This window comes from Pongo abelii, chromosome 10, assembly GCF_028885655.2.
Source record: "Pongo abelii isolate AG06213 chromosome 10, NHGRI_mPonAbe1-v2.0_pri, whole genome shotgun sequence".
Classification (NCBI taxonomy): Eukaryota; Metazoa; Chordata; class Mammalia; order Primates; family Hominidae; genus Pongo; species Pongo abelii.
The window spans coordinates 120,106,218-120,120,999 of NC_071995.2; the positions used below are offsets into that span (position 1 = coordinate 120,106,218).

The 14,782-nt window shown below is 51.3% G+C and overlaps 2 protein-coding genes across 6 annotated transcripts in view; one reads left to right on the forward strand and one right to left on the reverse strand.

The window, feature by feature from the left end:
- The window catches only part of P2RX4 (purinergic receptor P2X 4), a 24,160-nt gene extending 11,078 nt beyond the window's left edge, over window positions 1-13,082 (forward strand). For all 3 annotated transcript variants that reach the window (XM_054528334.1, XM_024256498.3, XM_054528335.2), the window contains 10 exons: window positions 789-860; window positions 971-1,043; window positions 1,781-1,877; window positions 7,345-7,425; window positions 7,537-7,678; window positions 7,775-7,911; window positions 11,398-11,491; window positions 11,595-11,660; window positions 11,973-12,068; window positions 12,501-13,082. In XM_054528334.1, the coding sequence (XP_054384309.1) occupies window positions 789-860; window positions 971-1,043; window positions 1,781-1,877; window positions 7,345-7,425; window positions 7,537-7,678; window positions 7,775-7,911; window positions 11,398-11,491; window positions 11,595-11,660; window positions 11,973-12,068; window positions 12,501-12,527 (885 nt within the window). In that variant the 3' untranslated portion in view covers window positions 12,528-13,082. The remainder of the gene's footprint in view (window positions 1-788; window positions 861-970; window positions 1,044-1,780; window positions 1,878-7,344; window positions 7,426-7,536; window positions 7,679-7,774; window positions 7,912-11,397; window positions 11,492-11,594; window positions 11,661-11,972; window positions 12,069-12,500) is intronic.
- Window positions 1-14,782, reverse strand: part of CAMKK2 (calcium/calmodulin dependent protein kinase kinase 2) — a 76,740-nt gene that overhangs the window by 3,858 nt on the left and 58,100 nt on the right. The window contains exon 16 of one of the 3 annotated variants that reach the window (XM_063711950.1): window positions 10,459-10,558. The exons of the other annotated variants lie outside the window; for them this stretch is intronic. Coding sequence (XP_063568020.1) covers window positions 10,474-10,558 — 85 coding nt within the window. The 3' untranslated portion in view covers window positions 10,459-10,473. Of the gene's footprint in view, window positions 1-10,458; window positions 10,559-14,782 lie in introns of those variants that run through there. 3 annotated transcript variants of the gene reach the window in all.

The window sequence follows — 14,782 nt, forward strand, 5'->3', positions numbered from 1 at the left end:
GTAGCTGGGATTACAGGTGCCTGCCACCACACCCGGCTCCTTTTGTGTGTGTGTGTGTGTGTGTGTGTGTTTAGTAGAGACGAAGTTTCACCATGTTGGCCAGGCTGATCTGGAATTCTTGACCTCAGGTGATCTGCCTGCCTCAACCTCCCAAAGTGCTGGGATTACAGGTGTGAGCCACCATGCCTGGCCCCTTCATTCCTTTTTATTCATGGCTGAATCACATTCCATTGTGTGACTAGACTAGGACAGACATTTGGGCTGTTTCCACCTTTTTTTTTTTTTTTGAGACACAGTCTCCTTGTGTCATCCAGGCTGGAGTGCAGTGACGTGATCTCAGCTCACTGCAACCTCCGACTCCTGGGTTCAAGCAATTCTCCTGCCTCAGCCTCCCAAGTAGCTGGGACTACAGGCGCCCGCCACCACACCCAGCTAATTTTTGTATTTTTAGTAGAGACGGGGTTTCACTATGTTGACCAGGCTGGTCTTGAACTCCTGACCTTGTGATCTGCCTGGCTCAGCCTCCCAAAGTGCTGGGATTACAGGCGTGAGCCACTGCGCCCGACCTGTTTCCCACCTTTTGGCTCTTGTGAAAAGTGTTGCTCTGAATATTTATGTACAAGGACTTGTTTGAGTCATCATTTTCCATTAGGTTATAAACTTTGATGGGAGAGAGCGGGAGACCATGCGGTCAGTGTTTGAGTTGTCCTCTTCAGTCAGCGTCTGCCTTTCTTGGCTCTCCGTGAGTCCTCTGAGCGTGACTTGCCCGTGCTCTCTCCCCTCTGCAGGAGGAAAACTCCCTCTTCGTTATGACCAATGTGATCCTCACCATGAACCAGACCCAGGGCCTGTGCCCCGAGGTAGGAGGCCCCCCGGGAAGAGCCCCAGGCCCCACACCCCTCTCCACGCCTGTCCACCTGTGTGTGGGGCTGGGCCACGTGGACCTTCTTTTCACTCCTTCTTTTTCCAGATTCCAGATGAGACCACTGTGTGTGGATCAGATGCCAACTGTACTGCCGGCTCTGCCGGCACCCACAGCAACGGTACGAGCTTGCAGCCTCCTGGGGAGGGCAGCCCCTGAGCAGATCGCCCCCACTGTGGAGGCTCTCTGATAGAGAAATCCTCCCAATTCCTTCACATGATGCTGGGTGAGCCAGGTGTCGAGGTTGGGGTCCTGGAACCCCCTCTACATTCACTGCTGTCATTGGAGCCCCACAAGCCATCCCAGCTCTTGCCCTACTGTTTTTTTGTTTTGTTTTGTTTTGTTTTGTTTTGAGCCAGAGTCTCTCTCTGTCCCCCAAGCTGGAGTGCAGTGGCATGATCTCGGCTCACTGCAACCTCCACCTCCCAGGTTCAAGCAATTCTCCTGCCTCAGCCTCCTGAGTAGCTGGGATTACAGGCATGTGTCACCACGCCCAGCTAATTTTTGTACTTTTGGTAGAGATGGGGTTTTACCATGCTGGCCAGGCTGGTCTCAAACTCCTGACCTCAGGTGATCCACCCGCCTTAGCCTCCCAAAGTGCTAGGATTACAGGCACGAGCCACTGTGCCTGGCCTCTTGTCCCATTCTTTAGCTTGGCATCACCCTGGCTGAGATGTGGCCAGCACACAGGTGACTGTCTTCCTCCGATTCTAACTCCTGGACACTGACACTGTCTAAATCCCAGATTTGCACAGCTCAAGACTGGCTGGATGGGGCTCTCACTCCCTACTCCAAAAAGGTAGAAAATAGGAGACCCCTGTGGACGTGGGACCCCCCCCCCCACCCTTGTGCTTGTAGGAGTCTCAACAGGCAGATGCGTAGCTTTCAACCGGTCCGTCAAGACGTGTGAGGTGGCAGCCTGGTGCCCGGTGGAGGATGACAAACACGTGCCACAGTGAGTCCAGCCCTAGAGAAGGAAGTGCCTTTTTTTTTTTTTTTTTTTTTTTGTTGAGACACAGTTTCACTCTGTATCCCAGGTTGGAGTGCAGTGGTGCGATCTTGGCTCACCACAACCTCCACCTCCCGTGTTCAAGCGATTTTCTGTGCCTCAGCCTCCCGAGTAGCTGAGATTATAGGCGCCCACCACCACGCCCAACTACTTTTTTGTATTTTTAGTAGAGACGGGGTTTTGCCATGTTGGCCAGGCTGGTCTCCAACTCCTGACCTCAAGTGATCCACCTGCCTTGGCCTCCCAAAGTGCTGGGATTACAGGCGGGAGCCACCACACCCAGCCAGAAGCCACCACACCCAGCCGGAAGCACCTTCAACTCTGGGTGTCAGCCTTGAGCAGAGGTGGTCAAGGAGTTACAGCTGTGTGTTGTGGCTTTTTGTGTGTTTCTGGTGTCTGTATGAAGTCAGGCTGCCCTAGGATGGCTGCTCTCAACCACAAGGCAGCGACTATCAGTGGCAAGATGGGCCACAAGTAGTCTGTCACTCACGAGAAGGGTGCAGGTGACTGCCTTCCTTGTATGTTAGGACTCTGTCAGTTGCAAATAACTGACAGGAAACAGTTCTCAGTGCCTTAAGCACATGTGCACAAACACACACACACACACACATGCGTGCATGGCGGGGTGGCCGTGTATTGTTCGGCTAACCAAAGAGATCCAGCATAGCCTTGAGAATCTCGTGCCAGGCTGAGGCAGAAGAATCTCTTGAACCTGGGAGGCGGAGGTTGCTGAGCTGAGATAGTGCCACTGCGCTCCCTCCTGGGCGACAGAGGCCACTGCACTCCTGCCTGGGCGACAGAGTGAGGGATAAAGGACAACACCGTAGTCCGCCTTCCTGGCTCTGCGTCCCGCCGTGCCAGCTTCACTCGCAGGACCCACAGCCTAACCCAGGAGGCAGCACTGCACTTACAGCCCCGCAAGGCTGAGTCTCCCTTTCCAGCTGTCCCTGGAGATTCTAGACCTGTCCATCCTCATATCAATGGCCATGTCTCTCAACCCATCTCTGTGGCTGGGGAATGGGTCACATGCCCACCTCTGCAGCTGGGGCTACAGTCAGACCCACCCAAGTGACACAGGCAAGCATCAGGGGGATATGGCTTCCAAAGGACATTTGGGGTTCTGTTACCAGAAAAGCTGGGAGCAGATGCTGGGAAGAAAACAACAGATGTTTGCTACAGTGTATTTTAAACTAAACTAGACAGGTTCGTCCCGGCGCGGTGGCTCATGCTGTAATCCTAGCACTTTGGGAGGCTGAGACAGGCGGATCATCTGAGGCCAGGAGTTCGAGACCAGCCTGGCCAACATGGAGAAACCCCGTCTCTACTAAAAATACAAAACTTAGGGTTAGGGTGGCGGTCGTCTGTAATCCCAGCTACTTGGGAGGCTGAGGTAGGAGATTTGCTTGAACCTGGGAAGTGGAGGTTGCAGTGAGCTGAGATTGCTCTTCTGCACTCTAGCCTGGGCGACAGAGAGAGACTCTCTCAAAAAATAAAAATTTAAATAAATAAATAAATAAAAATTTAAAAATCAACTAAACTAGCCAGGTTCAAGGTTGCTCTAGAATAACATTCTTCGTGGTTGTAATTGGCTGTGCTTCGTGGGGTGGAGTCCGGGCAGTGCTCTGAGAAGTGCGTGCAGCCTAGGGCCTTTCTCACCGAGAGCTCAGACCGAGGTCTCCATGAGCCCCGGGGAGCAGGAAGCCACTGAACCTCATCCTGGGTGTGTTGAGACCGAAGGAAAGGCTGAGAACTGCAGATTTAGAGATTGCTAAGGCAAAGGAAGGAGATAGAAAAGGAATCCTAGCATCTTAGAGCTGGAGAGGATCTCACAGAGCTGTGCTCTCCAACACAGGAGACTCTGGCCACGCGTGGCTATTGAAAATTGAAATATGGCTGGGTCCGAAAGGAGATGGGCTGTCCATAGGAAGTGCACTCATCATCGAATCGGATTTTTTTTTTTTTTTTTTTTTTTTTTGAGACGAAGTCTCGCTCTGTTGCCCAGGCTGGAGCACAGTGGCGTGATCTCGGCTCACCGCAACCTCTGCCTCCCGGGTTCAAGTGATTCTCCTGCCTCAGCCTCCTGAGTAGCTGGAATTATAGGCACCCCCCACCACACCTTGCTAATTTTTGTATTTTCAGTAGAGATGGGGTTTCATCATGTTGGCCAGGCTGGTCTCAAACTCCTGACCTCAGGTTATCCACCTGCCTCAGCCTCCCAAAGTGCTGGGATTACAGGTGTGAGCCACTGCACCCAGCCTGATTCTGAATATTTATTATTTATTTATTTTTTATTTATTTATTTTTATTTATTTATTTATTTATTTGAGATGGAGTCTCGCTCTGTTGCCCAGGCTGGAGTGCAGTGGCACCATCTCTGCTCACTGCAAGCTCTGCCACCTGCACTCATGCCATTCTCCTGCCTCAGCCTCCCGAGTAGCTGGGACTACTGGGGTCCGCCACCACACCCAGCTAATTTTTTTGTATTTTTGGTAGAGACGGGGTTTCACTGTGTTAGCCAGGATGGTCTCGATCTCCTGACCTCGTGATCCAGCTGCCTTGGCCTCCCAAAGGCTGGGATTACAGGCGTGAGTCACCACGCCCGGCCCTGAATATTTATTATGAAAAAAGAATGTATAATATCTCATTGATTTTTTTATGTTGGTTACATGTTGAAGTAATATTTTGGGTTATTGTACAAAATTTTACTTGTTTCTTTTACTTTGTAATGTGGCTATTAGGAAACTTTAAATTGGAGTGTGGCTTGTAGTTGTGTCTCATAAGATACTTTTTTTTTGACACAGGATCTTGCTCTGTCACCCAGTGCAGTGATAACGATCATGGCTCACTGCAGCTTCAAACTCCTGGACTCAAGTGATCTTCCCGCCTCATCCTCCTGTGTAGCTGGGACCACAGGGGCGCACCACCATGCCCAGCTAACTTATTTTTTGTAGAGACAGGGTCTCACCATGTTGCCCAGGCTGGTCTTGAACTCCTGGACTCAAGCAACCCACCTGCCTTAGCCTCCCAAAGTGCTGGGATTACAGCGTGAGCCACCACACCTGGCCTCACAATATACTTCTATTGGACATCACTGTTACAGATCTAATGCAGTGTAAAATGATTTTTAAGTGCACACTGATATAAGAAATAACATTGGCCAGGCACAGTGGCTCATGCCTATAATCCCAGCACTTTGGGAGGCAGAGACGGGTGGATCACTTGAGGCCAGGAGTTCAAAACCAGCCTGGCCAACATGGTGAAACCCCCTCTCTACTAAAAATGTAAAAATTAGCCAGGCGTGGTGGTGCGCACCTGTAATCCCACTACTCAGGAGGCTGAGGCACGAGAATTGCTTGAACCTGGGAGATGGAAGTTGCAGTGAGCCAAGATCATGCCACTGCGCTCCAGCCTGGGCGACAGAATAAGACTCTGTCTCAAAAACAAAACAAAAACTAAAACGTTTTGGAACTAGATAGAGGTGATGATTGCACAACATTATGAATGTACTAAATGCCACAGAATTGTCCAGTTTAAAATGGTTAATTTTATGTTATGTGAATTTCATCTCAATTTCTCTAAAAAGGTGAGTTGATCTTAAAGTATTACATATGAGGTACACAGGTGTGTGTGTGTGGGTGTTATGGTACAGGAAATGACAAAAACTTCAACACCCCTGTTGTAAGCCATCCCTCTTGAGGGAGTGGGGACTTTGAAGACCTGAGAGAAGTCCAGGCGCAGTGGCCCATGCCTGTAATCCCAGCACTTTGGGAGGCCGAGGTGGGTGGATCACCTGAGGTCAGGAGTTCGAGACCAGCCTGGCCAACATGGTGAAACCCCATCTCTACTAAAAATATGAAAAAATTAGCCAGGCGTGGTGGTGCACACCTGTAACCCCAGCTACTCGCGAGGCTGAGGCAGGAGAATCACTTGAAACCAAAGGTTGCAGTGAGCCAAGATTGCGGCATTGCACTCCAGCCTGAGCAACAGGAGCGAGACTCCATCTCAAAAAAAAATCTGAGAGAAGCCCCTTGGTACCAGCCTTTCTCTGACAGCAGCGGTGACAGGCTCAGCTCTCCTCAGAGTGCGGCCCTGTCACTGGCCTTGCTCCTGTCTCAGGGCTGGGAAGACTGTTGATGTTGTCATTCCAAAGATCCCACCTGGATCAGGGGAACATCCCCCACAGAAGGGTTAGCCGTACAGTGCCAGATTCTCCAGGAGAAATTCACCAAAGAAATGGAGTCCCCTTGGGGACAGATTCAACTTGTATTGTCAGCCAGGAGCTGACGTGGCACTTCTGAGAAGAGGCGGGCGCACCTGCTGGCGGGTGCTTTGTACACTTTTCAGACAGGTCAGGATCCAGCCTGTAGGCAAATTTACTTTTGCTTTGACCTGTAAAACCGGATCTGCCCAGCCTTCATTCTTTCCCTGGAGAACGCCTGAGGCCACAAAGCCAGGCCTACTGATTTCCAGTGAGGCCACAAATCCCCTCCCTGGTTAGCAATTCAGTTTTCACTGCCTTGAGGGAGAGGGCCTGCCCTTCCTTGAGGGGAAGAACCTGGAAGGCTCGGCTCAGTGTCTTCTCTTGGAAGAGAAGAAGAGTGTGCATGCAGAAGAGTGTAGAAAATGCTAGACGTGTTTCATCTTCTTGACAAAATGACACTGTAAGATGTGTGTATATGTTTTTAAAAATATTACATAGGGGCTGAACATGGTGGCCCACTCCTGTAGTCCAGCACAGGGAGGCAGAGGTAGGAAGATTGCTTGAGGTCAGGAGATCCAGACCAGCCTGGGCAATGTAGGAAGACTTCATCTCTACAAAAAAAAAAAAAAAAATTTAATTAGCCAGGCATGGTGATGCATGCCTATAGTTCCAGCTACTTGAGAGGCTGAGGTGGGAGAATCCCTTGAGCCTGGGAGGTCGAGGCTACAAGAAGCTGTGTTCATGCAACTGTACTCCAGCCTGGGCAACAGAGCAAGACCCTGTCTCAAAAATGTATATAGGCTAGGCGTGGTGGCTCATGTCTGTAATCCCAGCAATTTGGGAGGCTGAAGCAGGTGGATCACTTGAGGCCAGGAGTTGGAGACCAGCCTGACCAACATGGTGGAACCCTGTCTCTACTAAAAACACAAAAAAAGTTAACCAGGCATAGTGGCGCACACCTGTGTAATCCCAGCTACACAGGAGGCTGAGGCTGCAGTGAGCTGAGATCGCGCCATTGCACTCAAGCCTGCACTCGAGGTGACAGAGTGACTCCATCTCAAAAAAAAAATTATATATATATATATATATATATATATATACACACACACACACAGACACACACACGATACATATATATATAAAAAACATGGGTATGTGAGTATTTGTATATATTTGTATTTTATTAACAGTAATGTTATCATTGTTTTTCAGACCTGCTTTTTTAAAGGCTGCAGAAAACTTCACTCTTTTGGTTAAGAACAACATCTGGTACCCCAAATTTAATTTCAGCAAGTAAGTGGTGGCCAGGTGTGTGAGTTCACCAGGGTCTTGGAGAAACTTCTGGCTCTTCTCTCTTCTCTGAGGTTTTCGTCGCTCTGATTTTCTGCTTCCTCTCGACTTTAGGAGGAATATCCTTCCCAACATCACCACTACTTACCTCAAGTCCTGCATTTATGATGCTAAAACAGATCCCTTCTGCCCCATATTCCGTCTTGGCAAAATAGTGGAGAACGCAGGACACAGCTTCCAGGATATGGCCGTGGAGGTGGGTGCGGGCCCTGGCTCTCCTGACCCAGCCCTGGAGGCGTCTCGTGCCAGGCGCTGAGGAAAGCCTTGCTGTGTCTCTGCTGCTCACCCCCAGGGAGGCATCATGGGCATCCAGGTCAACTGGGACTGCAACCTGGACAGAGCTGCCTCCCTCTGCTTGCCCAGGTACTCCTTCCGCCGCCTTGATACACGGGACGTCGAGCACAACGTGTCTCCTGGCTACAATTTCAGGTGGGCGTGAGCTTGGGCCCCTCGCTCATGTTGTGGGGGGTGCTGATGGCTGGGTACGCACCAGTGGGGGCACCCACGCCCGCTGAAGACCAGCACTCAGGTAGCATCCCGTGGGCAGGCTGCCAGTCCCCCATCCAAGGTGGTGGGAAGGCCATGCCAGGAAAATGCCCTTAGTGGTGTCCTGCTCCGGGGCCATCCCAGCCCTGAGACCCCTCCTTGCCCTTTTCTGCTGCAAGAAACGTGTTGAGATGGTTCTTAGAACAGCCAGGAGAAGCTGGGGGCTTAAGCTTTCCAGCGCCAGCCTCAGCCATGACCTCCATTCACTGCCTTAAGGAGCGGATGATCTCGTGATCCTCCAGTTCAAAGGCCTCTGGGACCTGGCCCAGGAATTGGTTTCTCAAAGGTTGAACCTGTGCCAGAATCTCCAGAGTGCAGGGGACACAGGTTTGAGGCCCCTGAAAGGCCTTGCTGGGTTCCCTGCTGCAAATGCTGGCATCTCAGTGTCCTGGGGCAGGTATAAGCGAGTCCCACAAACAGTGGCTTGCAACCACAGGACTTGATTCTCTCGCAGTTCTAGAGGCCACAACCTAAAATCCAGGCGTCAGCAGGGCCGTGCTCACTCTGAAGGCTCTGGAGAGAGTCCTTACTTGTCTCTCCTGGCTTCTGGTAGCCCATGGAATTCCTTGGCTTGTGGACGCGTCACTCTAGTCTCTGCCTCTGCCATCATGAGGCCTTCTGCCCTGTGTGTGTCTCTGTGTCTTTTCTTCTTGTAAGGACATCAGTCACTGAATTTAGGGCCCACCCTACTCTAGTATGACCTCATCTTAACAAATTACATCTGCCAAGATCCTATTTCCAAATAAGGTCACACTCCCAGGCTTCAGGTAGATGTGAATTTTGGGAGACACACTGTTCAACCCACTACAGCTGATGATCTCATGATCAGAATCTATAGCCAGGTACATTTCCACGTACCCTTTGCTGCATTTTTCACAGTCTTTAAAAAAGAGGCCCTCCAGGCCGGGCACAGTGACTCACGCCTGTAATCCTAGCACTTTGGGAGGCCAAGGCGGGCAGATCATCTGAGGCCAGCATGGCGAAACCCCATCTCTACTAAAACAAAATACAAAAATTAGCTGGGCATGGTGGCGCATGCCTGTAAGCCCAGCTGCTTGAGAGGCCAAGGCAGGAGAATCGCTTGAGCCAGGGAGGCAGAGGTTGCAGTGAGCCGAGATCGCACCGCTGCCACTCCAGCCTGGGCGACAAAGCAAGTCTCTGTCTCAGGGGGGGAAAAAAGAAAGAGGCCCTGCAAGGACCATCCTTGGGCGCGTTCAGCGGTGCTTTAAAGCTGCACTTGCCTCCCCCTAGTGGTGACGTGTGGAATCCGATCCATACGGGATCCTGAGACGTCTGTAATTGTGGAACCTGCTGTCCTTTTGAACCCTCTGGCTCACTGAGTAAAGCAGATATTTTAATTTTTCTTTTCTAGCAGTTAGATTTGTGTTATTGCATCTCTTACTGTCACACACTTCTTGTGGAAACCTCAAGCTTAGGTCAGAGCCCTAAAACAGAAAGACCTCAGGACGCCTATCCCCCGACCTCGGGCAGCACCAGGCCCTGCCTGAGTCTCCCAGGTCTGGCCCATGGCGTGGAAGTTGTGAGCCAGATAGAGCATGGAGCTAGGGTGCGGGCCAAGGCTCCTAGTGGATCCCTGGAGAACACGGGGCAGCGGATGGTATGTCTTGACGGTTCTTCACCAACCATCCATCCCCTACTCACACGCGTGCGCGCTCTTGCTCTCTCGCGCTCTCTCTCTCTCTCACACACACACACACACACACACACACACACACACATATATATATATATATATATATTTTTTTTTTTTTTTAAGGGAGTGACTTGCTCTGTCACCCAGGTTGGAGTGCAGTGGCGCGATCTCAGCTCTCTGCAACCTTTGCCTCCCGGATTCAAGAGATTCTCCTGCCTCAGCGCCTGAGTAGCTGGGATTACAGGCACCCGCCATCACACCCAGCTAATTTTTTGTATTTTTATTAGAGACGGGGTTTCTCCACGTTGGCCAGGGTAGTCTCGAGCTCCTCACCTCAAGTGATCCACCCGCCTCGGCCTCCCAAAGTGCCGGAATTACAGGTGTGAGCCACTGCGCCCAGCCATATATTTTTAAATGGTCTTATTGAGATGCAATTCACATGCCATACCGTTCACGCATTTGAAGTGCAGAATTCATAGTTTTCACTATATTCACAGATAAGTGCAGCCTTCACCACAGTCGATTTTAGAACATTTCCGTCATCTCAAAAAGAAACCCTGCACCCTTCTGTCATCCCCCGGCCCCTGGCAACAGCGGTCTACTTTCTGTCTCTGCAGATGTGCCTCTTCTGGGCATGTCATTTAAATAGAATCAATATGTGGCCTTTTACGTCTGGCTCCTTCCCCTTAGCCTGATGTTTTCAAGCTTCATCCATGTTGTAGGCTGTGTCAGTACCTTGTCTCTTTTTATGGCCAAATAATATTCTGTTGTGTTGACAGATGACATTTTGTTCATCTCTTTATCTGTGTGATGAATGAGTGGTTCTTTCTGTTGTTGTTGTTGTTCTTGCAGGCTGTGTGCACAGAATCAATGTTTCTTTGAAAAAATAAAAAAAATAAATTAAAAAAGCCCTGGGTCCAGAGATTGAGACCATCCTGGCCAACTTGGTGAAACCCCGTCTCTACTAAAAAATACAAAAAATTAGCCGGGCGTGGTGACGGGCGCCTGTAGTCCCAGCTACTCGGGAGGCTGAGGCAGGAGAATGGCGTGAACCTGGGAGGCGAAGCTTGCAGTGAGCCGAGATCGTGCCACTGCACCCCAGCCTGGGCGACAGAGCGAGACTCCGTCTCAAAAATAAAAAAAATTTTTAAAATCCAAAAATTAGCTGGGCGTGGTGGTACGCACCTGTAGTCCCAGCTACTCTGGAGGCTGAGGCAGGAAAATTGCTTGAACCCGGGAGGCGGAGGTTGCAGTGAGCCAAAATTGGTGCCCCTACACTCCAGCCTGGCAACGGAGGGAGACTCCATCTCAAAAAAAAAAAAAAGGCCCTGCACTGATGCTGTGTTTGGGGCTGGCTTAGTCCCCTCCTGCAATGCTGGCTGGTCACATTCTTACTGTTAGATGTTGGAGGCCAGGGTCCCTTGAGGGAGGCAGGCAGGATGTACCAGGTGGGATGTTGAGAGCAAACTGTTCAGGTTCAGGAGAGGACGGTGGTGCTGGAGGAGGAGGTCTCCCTGTGTCCCTCTACCTCGTGGGCCCTGCATCCTCCTGCTTGCACAGCCCACCTCAGCCAGGAGAGGCCCCGAGCCGCTCCAGCGTCCGTTCAGCCGGCAGAGTGGACCATTTGCCTGTGCCAGCTCCACTCTAACGTCCTCTCACAGGGCCCAAGGTCCTGCCCCAGCCATCTCCCCCTGATCCATCCTTCTTCCCCTCAGGTTTGCCAAGTACTACAAAGACCTGGCTGGCAACGAGCAGCGCACGCTCATCAAGGCCTACGGCATCCGCTTCGACATCATCGTGTTTGGGAAGGTAGCTCGCCGCCACTGGCTCCCCTCCGTCACTCCCTGCAGGGACAAGGGGCCTCTCCCTGCCCCTGCAGAAACACTTTTTTTCTTTTTCTCTGTTTTGGCAGGCAGGGAAATTTGACATCATCCCCACTATGATCAACATCGGCTCTGGCCTGGCGCTGCTAGGCATGGTAGGTGGTTTAGGCCCTGCCTTCACCCTCATGGTGAGGTGAGACCTTGGGCTGGGGTCCTGGTCCTGGCCCTGGGTCCTAGACCTCAGATGTGTTTCTAGACTTGACCCTCCTGCCTTCTTTCCCTTGGCCCTTAGCCCTCCTCCCACCTTCCCTTTGCCAAGACCACCCCCCTTGGGTCCCAGCCTTCTCCCAAGAGATGGGAGTGCCTTTCCATTCCGGTAAAGATTCCAGGCTTCTCAGGAAGGGGCACGCAAAGAATAAGATGGACTGCAAGCATCCTGGCTCACTCTCACCCTGTGCTAAATTCAGGCGACCGTGCTGTGTGACATCATAGTCCTCTACTGCATGAAGAAAAGACTCTACTATCGGGAGAAGAAATATAAATATGTGGAAGATTACGAGCAGGTAGGCCCCTCCTGGCCCCCAGCAGGCACAGGCCTCTCATCTCCCGGGTGTGGGAGCCCTGGGCGTGGGCCTGTCTGGGGAGGCCCTTCTGCAGAGGCTGGCACAAGTGTGGTGTGGTGTCCCCCTGTTAACCCGGGCAGTCCTGCCACTCTCAGCAGCTGCTCCATCCCTAGGCCCCTGCACTAGATTGACTCTTTAAACCCAGCCTCGTTTCAATGAGCGACATCTCAAGTTGGTGATGATAATACATGCTCTGAGAACACCTGTGTGCACACACTACTTCAGTGCACCTTGTGGAACAGGAAGGGTTGGGTTCCAGGCCTGGGACCAACTTGAGAACCCCTGGCAGTGAAGTCCCGGGAGCGCACCTCCCTCCCGCCTGCCGCAAGGGGTCCCGGGGGCACCTTGATCTGCTTGTGTCCTTCTTTGCAGGGTCTTGCTAGTGAGCTGGACCAGTGAGGCCTACCCCACACCTGGGCTCTCCACAGCCCCATCGAAGAACAGGAGGAGGAGGAGGGAGAAAAGGCCGCCACATCACCCCAGAGAAATTTCTGGAATCTGATTGAGTCTCCACTCCACAAGCACTCAGGGTTCCCCAGCAGCTCCTGTGTGTTGTGTGCAGGATCTGTTTGCCCACTCAGCCCAGGAGGTCACCAGTCTGTTCTTGGCTGGATCAACTCTGCTTTTCCCACAACCTGGGGTTGTTGGGGGAGCGCTGGCCTGAGGCAGTGGCACTGCTGTGGCTTTCAGGGCTGGAGCTGGCTTTGCTCAGAAGCCTCCTGTCTCCAGCTCTCTCCAGGACAGGCCCAGTCCTCTGAGGCACGGCGGCTCTGTTCAAGCACTTCATGCGGCAGGGGAGGACGCCTGGCTGCAGTCACTAGACTTGTAGTAGGCCTGGGCTGCAGGCTTCCCCCGACCATTCCCTGCAGCCATGTGGCAGAGCTGGCATTTCTCCTCAGAGAAGCGCTGTGCTAAGGTGATCGAGGACCAGACATTAAAGCGTGATTTTCTTAATCCCCGTCTGTTGTCTCGTAGCATGTGCTAGAACTTTCCTTCCTACCCCTTTACGACAACCAGTAAATCCACTTGTCCGGCTCACTGTGCTCAGAAAAGGTCCATGGGATGGTCTGTTTCTGGCACTTATGCACATTTTCCCCTACTTATTTTTTCTTTTTTTTGAGGCAGAGTCTCACTCTGTCGTCCAGGCTGGAGCACAGTGGTGCAATCTCGGCTCATTGCAACCTCAGCCTCCCGAGTAGCTGGGATTACAGGTGCGTGCCACCATGCCCAGCTAATTTTTGTATTTTTAGCCAGGCTGGTCTCGAACTCCTGACCTCAAATGATCCACCTGCCTCAGCCTCTCAAAGTGATTGGATTACAGGTGTGCGCCACCACACCTGGCCTATTTATTTATTTTTATTACCCAGGCTGGAGTGCAGTGGCATGATCACTGCTCACTACAGCCTCCACCTCCTGGGCTTAAGTGATCCTCCTACCTCAGCCTCCCATAGTGCTGGGATTACAGGCATGAGCCACTGCACCCAGCCGCCTACTTTTTAAAGCCTAATAATTTCTGTCATTAGCTGTCTTCCTATACAGTTCACAGGACACTTTTTCTCTAATGACATCTTACCTGTGCTTCCATTTTGACATAAAATTACAATTCTATGCTGTGGGTAACACAATTTTTGGTAACATGGAAGTGGCTTCCTCTCCCCTCCCCGTTTGCTTCCCAAAAGTCTCCAACCAAAAGCAGCAGCACGCATACCTAGCTCCGTACAGGTTCGAAATGTTCATGAAGCTATTTCCAGCTGCAACTTCACACCAACTAAATGTTTGTGTTTTTTTGTTTTTGAGACAGAGTCTTGCCCTATTGCCCAGCTGGAGTGCAGTGGCATGATCTTGGCTCACTGCAACCTCTGCCTCCCGGGTTCAAGCAATTCTCCTGCCTCAGCCTCCCAAGTAACTGGGATTACAGGCATCTGCCACCACACCCAGTTAATTTTTGTATTTTTAGTAGAGACAGAAGTTCACCATGTTGGCCAGGCTGGTCTTGAACTCCTGACCTCATGATCCACCGCCTCAGCCTCCCAAAGTGCTGGGATTACAGGCATGAGCCACCGCACCCGGCCACACACCAGCTGAATTCTGCATCAGGTATTCAGAATTCCCCTAGAGGAAGCAGTTTGCCCTTCGCCTCTGCCATGAATTCGCTTCCAAGTACTGAGGGGAACCATTATTTTAGAAATACTCTGCTTCTGCTGGATAAATGGCCAACCTGGGCTTTTCTTGCTTTTGGAAAAAAAAAAAAAAAAAAAAAAAAAAGTTTACCAACTCCCTTTATTGAAGCTCTGGTTCATGCTGCCTTTTAAAAACAATGCTTGTTGCCTGTAATCCCAGGACTTTGGGAGGCCACGGTGGATCACTTAAGCGTAGGCATTCGAGACCAGCCGGGTCAACATGGTGAGACCCTATCTCTACAAAAAATTAAATTAGCCGGGTGTGGTGGTGTACATCTGTAGTTCCAGCTATTTGGGTGGCTGAGGCCGGAGGATCACTTGAGCCCAGGAGGTTGACGCTGCAGTGAGCTATGATGGTGCCACTGTACTCCAGCCTGGGAACCAAAGTGAGACCCTATCTGAAAAAATAAAAAGTGCTTGCTTAGGCACATGGGTCAAATGAAGCTGGAATGTTTAGGAATGGTGATATGGGCT